This window comes from Kryptolebias marmoratus, linkage group LG23, assembly GCF_001649575.2.
Source record: "Kryptolebias marmoratus isolate JLee-2015 linkage group LG23, ASM164957v2, whole genome shotgun sequence".
NCBI classification, from domain to species: Eukaryota; Metazoa; Chordata; class Actinopteri; order Cyprinodontiformes; family Rivulidae; genus Kryptolebias; species Kryptolebias marmoratus.
Genome location: NC_051452.1, coordinates 12803615 through 12811771, shown reverse-complemented (window position 1 = coordinate 12811771; position 8157 = coordinate 12803615). Strand labels below are relative to the sequence as shown.

General features: G+C 39.4%; 2 protein-coding genes across 2 annotated transcripts in view; both read left to right on the top strand.

The window, feature by feature from the left end:
- The window catches only part of LOC108244131 (NLR family CARD domain-containing protein 3), a 1204881-nt gene that overhangs the window by 18676 nt on the left and 1178048 nt on the right, over positions 1 to 8157 (top strand). The window lies entirely within an intron of this gene.
- Positions 1 to 8157, top strand: part of LOC108248495 (protein NLRC5) — a 16573-nt gene that overhangs the window by 2331 nt on the left and 6085 nt on the right. The window contains exons 2-6 of the mRNA XM_037973805.1: positions 1990 to 2132; positions 2606 to 3042; positions 3235 to 4846; positions 4960 to 5220; positions 7293 to 7730. Of these exons, the coding sequence (XP_037829733.1) occupies positions 2652 to 3042; positions 3235 to 4846; positions 4960 to 5220; positions 7293 to 7730 (2702 nt within the window). The 5' untranslated portion in view covers positions 1990 to 2132; positions 2606 to 2651. The remainder of the gene's footprint in view (positions 1 to 1989; positions 2133 to 2605; positions 3043 to 3234; positions 4847 to 4959; positions 5221 to 7292; positions 7731 to 8157) is intronic.

Here is an 8157-nt window from a genome sequence, read left to right as displayed (position 1 = left end):
AGTGTGAAACGGCCGGGATGAGGATCAGTGCCTCCAAGTCCGAGGCCATGGTCTTGAGCCGGAAAAGGGTAGAGTGCCTTCTCCGGGTCGGGTAGGATGTCCTGCCCCAAGTGGAGGAGTTTAAGTATCTCGGGGTCTTGTTCATGAATGAGGGAAAAATGGAGCGGGAGATCGACAGACAGATTGGTGCAACGTCTGCAGTGAAGCGGACGCTGTACCGATCTGTCATGGTGAAGAGAGAGCTGAGTCAAAAAGCGAAGCTCTCGATTTACCGGTTGATCCACGTTCCTACCCTCATCTATGGTCACGAGCTTTGGGTAGTGACCGAAAGTACGAGATCGCGAATACAAGCGGCTGAAATGAGTGTCCTCCGCAGGGTGTCTGGGCTCTCCCTTAGAGATAGGGTGAGAAGCTCGGTCATCCGGGAGGGACTCAGAGTAGAACCGCTGCTCCTCCACGTCGAGAGGAGCCAGTTGAGGTGGCTCGGGCATCTGGTTAGGATGCCTCCTGGACGCCTCCCTGGGGACGTGTTCCGGGCACGGCCCACCAGGAGGAGGCCCAGAGGAAGACCCAGGACACGCTGGAGGGACTATGTTTCTCGGCTGGCCTGGGAACGCCTTGGCATTCCCCCGGAGGAGCTGGCCCAAGTGGCTGGGGAGAGGGAAGTCTGGGTCTCCATGCTTAGGCTGCTACCCCCGTGACCCGAACCCGGATAAGCGGAAGAGAATGGATGGATGGATGGATGGATGGATGGATGGATGGATGGATGGATGGATGGATGGATGGATGAAAAAAAAGAGGAATAAAGTTTTCAAAAGCAATATCTCAGAATAAGTAACAGAGCTGCTCCAACAAGCAGCCATCTTGAGCGGTGCAATTCTAGAACAAGTTGGAATAAGTGAAAGACTAATTGTAGTGTGAAGTGCTTTGGAGTTGTTGGACTTGATAAAGTGCTATACAAGTGCAGATCATTAACCATTTTATTTATCATTTAACATGTTACTCAGGTTATTTGCAGATGACAGAAAACGAAGAGGTCCCGCTGCCTCAGTGGGTGGTCATCAAATAAGTAGATGGAGTGTGTAAGATTGAACAATATTCCAGTTCAGACATTCAAATTTTAATTCTAGTGCAACATTGATGTCATGGGTTGGTTATTTTTATTTTATTTTATTTTATTTTACTGTTTCCTTGTTTCTTGGGTTATATGGGCTGAACAGTTCATGGAGTTTATCATTGGAGATTTTGAGCCGATAAGTACGGTATGTTAAATTTAAGAAAGAAAAAAAAAAGAGTATCTGTTATGCTTGATTATTTTGTTACATTTTAGTTTAAAAACATACAAACTGAAAAATCACTTTATCAATTTTACACAAATGATGCCAAAAAATATGTCCAAAGTAAATTAATACTGTATACTATAGTTAGTAAGATTTCTGAACGTAAAAAAGATTTGGACAAATGTATGGGGTGCCGTTTGTGAAGTTACACAGTCAAAGATTAACAGCAATATTTTGGTTTATTTAGCCTTTCATAAGAAAAAAAAAAGGTTTTTTTTTTTTTCCAAAGCCATATTTTCACCATGTTATTCATAAATTTTTAAATGTCATAGTTCTAGACTAAATATTTAACTTGCAAATTAAATATTTAGTTAGCAAGCTAAATATTTAGCTCCACACTAAATCCGAGCTAAATACTGCGGTGAAGTTAGTTTGAAGTTGTATATTGGATATTCCCGCTCCGCGGAGTTAGCAACGTCTAGTAAATCATGCTACGAAATTATATAAATGAGGCACAATTTATTTTATCCCATTCTAACCCCTTTTTTATTTTTTAGATATAATTTTTATCAAAATTGATCATTTTTGTAAAAATGGCTTCCAGGTCATGTGACCCATTGATTAAAAATTGGTGTGAAACTGTTCTACTACTCTGGACAGATGAAGCACAATCCATTTTGTACCATTCTAACCCTTTTTTATTTTTTAGATCAGTGTGAACAAAAGCTGCAAAAGCAACAGTAAAATCAAAAACAACAGGACGACTGGTGCAAAAGAAAGAGGCAGCAGTGAACCCACATGTCTCCACTCTCCTTTGTAAGCTGACGGACTATCAGTGGAACTTCTAAAATGGTAAGATTACACATTTACACACAATCTGTTTTCTGTATGTGCTCTTTGCTTCTTTTCTCTATATGTCCTCCTGTCCATGACTTTTCAGCAAGGAATTTGCATACGTTAATACCAAAATATTTAGTTTGAAAGCTAAATATTTAAGTAGCAAACTAAATATTTAGCTCAGACCTAAACATTTAGTTAGCAATTTAAATATTTACTTTGGAAATTAAATGTTTAGTTTGGAAATTAAATATTTAGTGTGGAGCTAAATATTTAACTTGCAAGTTAAATATTTAGTTTGGAACTATGACATTTATAAATATATGAATGAAATGGTGAAAATATGACTTTTAAAAACAAATCCCTATTTTTTTCTTTTGAAAGGCTAAATAAACCAAAATTTTACTGTTAATTTTTTACTGTAACTTCACAAACGGCACATCATAAACCTCAAGATATTGTTTAGCTAATTTGTACTTGTTTTTCAGATAGTGAAGTTGGGTTTGACTGCAGAACACTCAGAAATAAGGAGTCATGGCTTGTACATCACGGTCTGCCTTGGATTATATTAGGGATGCCAGACCTCACCTTGTTGGAGAATTAAGAAATCTTTCTGTGATTCTTGAGAACTTGTATCAGGAAAAGGTTCTCACTGATGAAGAGGTCAGTAAAATAAAGACAGAGAAAGATGATTATGATGAAACCAGAGCGATACTGGACTCAGTTATTAAAAAAGGGGAAGCAGCCTGCTACAAGTTACTCAGGATTATTGACACAACGAGGAAGAGAGCCTTCGAGAGATCACCTCTTCCTCTCAACAACAAAAGGGGAGGTTCAGCTGAAAGTATAAAGTTTGACCTGCACCACTGGATCAGCTGCTTTTCTTTCAAAGAAGATGCTGAAATGGATCTAAATTACTTACAAGGTATTCCTTTTTTAATGTATTCTGTTTAAAATGTGTCAAATTATTATTAAATATCTCTGAGGCCCTGAATCATTACCAATGTTTCATTTTGTTTTTGTATCAAACATATCTAATATTTTCTTAGTTTGTGCAACAGAACCAAAGTCAGTGTATTTAAAATATTTTCTTGCTGTTTTTTTATTATTATTATAGGACCAAAGTCATGCCACAGATACCAGAAGAAGTTGAAATTAAAGGCACAAAAACTTTCTAATGAGTTTTGGATGACAAGTAAAAATATTTTTGAAGAAAACAAGAGGCCTGATCTGTCGTACACTCCACTGGTATTGTGTACTAAAGGCAAGATTTCTACATCCAAAATAAAGAAATTGAAGAACAAGAAAAGCCGGATGAGTCGTCCGAAAAAGTTAAGAACTTACGTTCCAGAGGATAAATCAGAAATCTCTCCCACTGACCTGCTGAAAACTGGTAAAAACATGCTCTTAGTTGGGAAGCCTGGAATTGGGAAAACAGCACTGACTCATGAAATGTTGAGACTCTGGTCAGAAAATGACAACAAGGAGCTGGATTACATGTTTTACTTTGATATGAGAGAAACAACCAACATCTTAACCACCATGAGTTTGGAGGATTTTCTTTTCAATGAGTACAGTGAACCAGAAGAAGACAAAGATGAGGTCTTACAGGATATCAAGAGGAACTCTGAAAATGTTACAATCATTTTTGATGGAATCACAGATCTCTCTTCATCAGTGGTGAAGAAACTTGTAGAGAAAGACCTCCTACCTGATGCAAAAATCATCATAACCTGTAGACCAGATGATGAGGAAGAGTTTTTTCTTGAGGACTGTCTTCGAGTGGATGTGAACGGCTTCAGTGAGCAGGCGATTAGAGGATATTTGTCTACAACACTGGGTGAAGAGCATCAGAAAGTTCTGAGTAACTTGGAGTTGTTAACTCTTTGTCATGTTCCAATGTATGCACTGATGGTGGCTGCCAACTTTTCATCAGAAGACTCGCTACAGCCAAAAACAATAAGTGAAATATACATCAATGTTGTTCGGTTTTGCCTTCACATGAACAGCAACAAAACAAAAACCAAGAATCTGAACTCATTCATTAAAACCAAAAGTAAAGGCATCCTGTCTGTTGCTGAAGCTGCTTTTAATGCAACTCAAAGAAAATCTGTGAACCTGGAGAACATGTCCTGTGAAGACACATGCGTCCTTTCCATCCTGAAACAACTTCATGTCAAAGTTGCTCCAACTGAAACAACAACTACATATGCATTTCTCCATTACACAATGCAGGAGTTTTTTGCAGCTCTGTGGCTTTTGAAGAATCCTGATAAAATCAGGTCTGTTTTTCAGCAATGCCTCACTGAGGAGATGAAACATCTGATCCCCTTCATCTGTCGATTACTGAATGAGAAGCCGCCCACTTTGATGAGTTGTCTGATTCCAGCTGAGGAGATGAAGAAAACATCTGAATGGTTCTTTAAGGAGATGATAACCACATTTTTCCCTCAGGCTGATTCTGATGACAGTGATTGTTATATCGACATATTGTTTTTATGTCAGTGCTTGTTTGAGTCCCAGAGTCCTGAAGCCTCCATTTACCTCCTGGACAAACTGAACTATTGTCTTGACCTCAGTGGAGAGAAAATGGATCCTTACTCCTGCTGTGCTGTGGCCTTTGTGGTTTCTCAGTCAAAGGAAAGAAAAATCTGTCTGAACCTTCATGATGTGACAGTAGCTGAACAAGGAATGAGATCACTGTTTGGATGCCTTGAAAATGTTCAGATGTATGTGCCAACATCTTTTTTTATTTTCACATTAATTCTAAAGTTTACAACACATGCTGAGAATAATTAATTAGTAATAAAATAAAGCTTTATTATTATTTTTTTTATTATAGGCGTGACCCTCTGTTACAGCAGCTATGGAGGATTTCTCTCTTCAGTGAAGGACAGATGGAATATGAAACCTTACTGCATCTTGATGAAAACCAGTTGCACCTTCCAGCTGTGTGTGAAAAACAGCTGTTTGGAAAAGCTGTAAAAGTCATGCAGAGGATGAAAATGGCTAATGTCTGTCTCTACTGGAACACCACAAGTCCTGATTACCAAAATGTTTGTGAGTTCCTGTTTGAAGCTTTGCCGTACATCAGCTCACTAAGGTAAATAGAAATGATTTATGGTACTTTCATTCAATCAACAGCACAATCAAGGTGGGACCAGGAGAGGCTGACCCCCCTCTAGCCAGACAGTCTTATATGCATGTAGTGCCCTGCTACTGTGCCTATAAAATGTATTCACCCCTTTGGATGTGTTATGCTTTTATTGTTGTCATAATACAAATTGGCCTTTTTTACAATCTGCCTCTGTCTTACTTTGTCAGTGTCAAGTTAGCATCACTACAAAGCAATTTTCTTAAAAATAAACAAAATTTATTTTCTTCAAAATAAAAGTGTAAAGAGGTGAAGATGAGAGTCCAGGCAAGACGGAGAAAGTTTCAGGAGTGATTTGTGACAAAAGGATGGCAGCAACGGTCCAAGAAAAGGTTTACAGACAGTGGTGAGAGCAGCTACGTTGTCAGGTTTGGAGACAGTGGGACTGACAAAAAGACAGGAGACAGAACTGGAAGTGGCAGAGCTGAAGATGTTGAGGTTCTCCTTGGGAGGGACAAGGATGGACAGGATTAGAAATGAGGTCTTCAGAGGTACAGCACAGGTTGAACGACTGGGAGAAAAAGTTAGAGGCCAAACTGAGATGGTTTGGACATGTGCAGAGGAGGGACAGTTGGTATATTGGTAGAAGGTTAGAGATGCAGCTGCCAGGGAAGAGACAAAGAGAAGATGCAGTTAGAGAGGACATGGAGGTAGTTGGAGTGACGACAGAGGACACAGAAGACAGAGTTAGATGGAGGAGGATGACTCGCTGTGGTGACCCTTGAAACAGGAACATCCAAAAGAAGAAGAAAACAGACCCTCCGGGATTTCGCAATGTTGCGATCGCAACTATTAACACAAAATCAAGCAAACCAGTGTAGTGTTTAATGCTTTGGTCTGCTGATGGAGTGGCTACATACAGAGAGACAGGAAGAGGCTGAACAGTCTGGGTTGGAGAGCCACCTCGACCCTGGACTATTTACAGTTCCTCACTTTCCTAATTCTTTTGTTTTTTTGTTTTTTTCTGTCTCTGGTATGGTTCACTGCTGAAATGTGATAATTTCCCCAATGCAGGATAAATAAAGTTCTTCTTATTCCTAATTAAGTCCAGTGCTGTGCACAGGTTTGTGTGTCTGGTGTAACAGTGTCAAGCAATAGTTTTGTCAACACTTGGCTCCTCTAGTGTTGGTGCTGATTCTCTTCCTCAGGTGCCGATTTATTTTAGCTGCTATAATGCCTGATAGGAGATTTGATGTTTTATGAGGCAAGTGAATAGCCAGTAGCTAGATGGGATTTCGCCTTTCTGGGGTCTTTCTAGAATAGGACTGTCCAAGCCTTGGGTCAACCAATGAGGCTCCCTTCCATTAGCTGGTAGATCATTTTGGCTGCTAGGCGTTCATGGAGAGCAGTTCATTTCTTAGGTTTCATTAGGTGTGCATCATGACAGGCCCTGATGCAGTCCAGCTCTTCATACCTGAGACTCTGTGTTGGATGTCTGCCAGTGTAATCGATACTGGTCATTAGTATAGTTGAATTAGCTGAAACTTTAGCTGAATTAGTATTAGCAAAGGTATAGTTTATCTGTCTGTTCAGCTGAGGTTCTTAATTCGTAGTTTAGTGTATGTTAGCTTATATCTTAGTTTGGTTATCCTCAGTTTATTTTTTTATGACTTAGTTTCCTAACTTAGTTTTTCATGTGTTTATGTTACTTTTGCTCATTTATTTTATTTAGATTATCTTAGCTCATGTTTTAGATAAATTTAGTTTAGCTTTTTATGATTTCATGATGACTCTGTATCTTTGTTTTATCATGCTGTAAAGCTCTTTGAACCGCCTGGTTACTGAAAGGTGCTATATAAATAAATTTGACTTCACTTGACTTGGTCACATCTTAGGACCTGTAGGCATGGGGCCACAAACTTTTACATCCTTAGAATCTGTCTGTCTGAACATCTGTCTGTGTTGTCTTGGTTAAAATCTAAATGAGGCCTCTCTTTTACAAGTTGGAGTTCATCAGTAGTATATGGTTATATTTATGTTGCTGAGATCACATGATCATTGTTTCCTTCTTCTTGTTCTAGGTTAAAATGTGATCGAACAAAACTTCATGAACAAATCAGGTTCTTAGTGGATCTGTTCTGTGCAGCAGCAGAGAGAGAACAGCAGACAGGAGAGAAGATGCTGGAGCTGTTATCATCAGTCTGCAGATATAAAACATTCCCTTTGGATGAAAGATACATGGATGATAGATATCAGAGTGATTTCCTGCTGGATCTGTTCTCCCAGATGAAGGACTGTGAGACTAAAACAGGTCTGAGTCTCCTTCCATCATTACAGTCAGTTTTCCAGTCAGCTCCTTCAGTCTGGACCATAAACCTCTCAGAGAGAAAGACCTCCATCCTCCTGGAAGTTCTGAAACTCCAATCAGAGAAGAAACAAGTGAAGCTGACAGGCTGCTCACATGAAGAGAGTGAAGTGAGGAGTTTCCTACAGTGTCTGCCTTATATCTCACAGCTCAGGTATATATACATATTTTAATAATAATAGTTTTCAACACTCACATTAACCTTGATTGTTCCTATTTGTTAAAAAATATACTGGTTCCATTTCTTTTATGCTTATAGCATCGTACCTCAGTTCACAAAACCCTCAGATGAAACCAGACTACTCATAGATCTGATTAGTGCCGCAGCAGAGAGACAACAGCTGACAGGAGAGAAGATGCTGGAGCTGTTATCATCAGTCTGCAGATATATGGGATTACCTCTTAAAATGAAGTGGTGTGATTTCCATTTGGACTTGTACATCTATCAAACTGAAACATATCTGAGTCTCCTTCCATCATTACTGCCAGTTTTCCAGTCAGCTCCTTCAGTCTGGACCATAAACCTCTCAGAGAGAAAGACCTCCATCCTCCTGGAAGTTCTGAAACTCCAATCAGAGAAG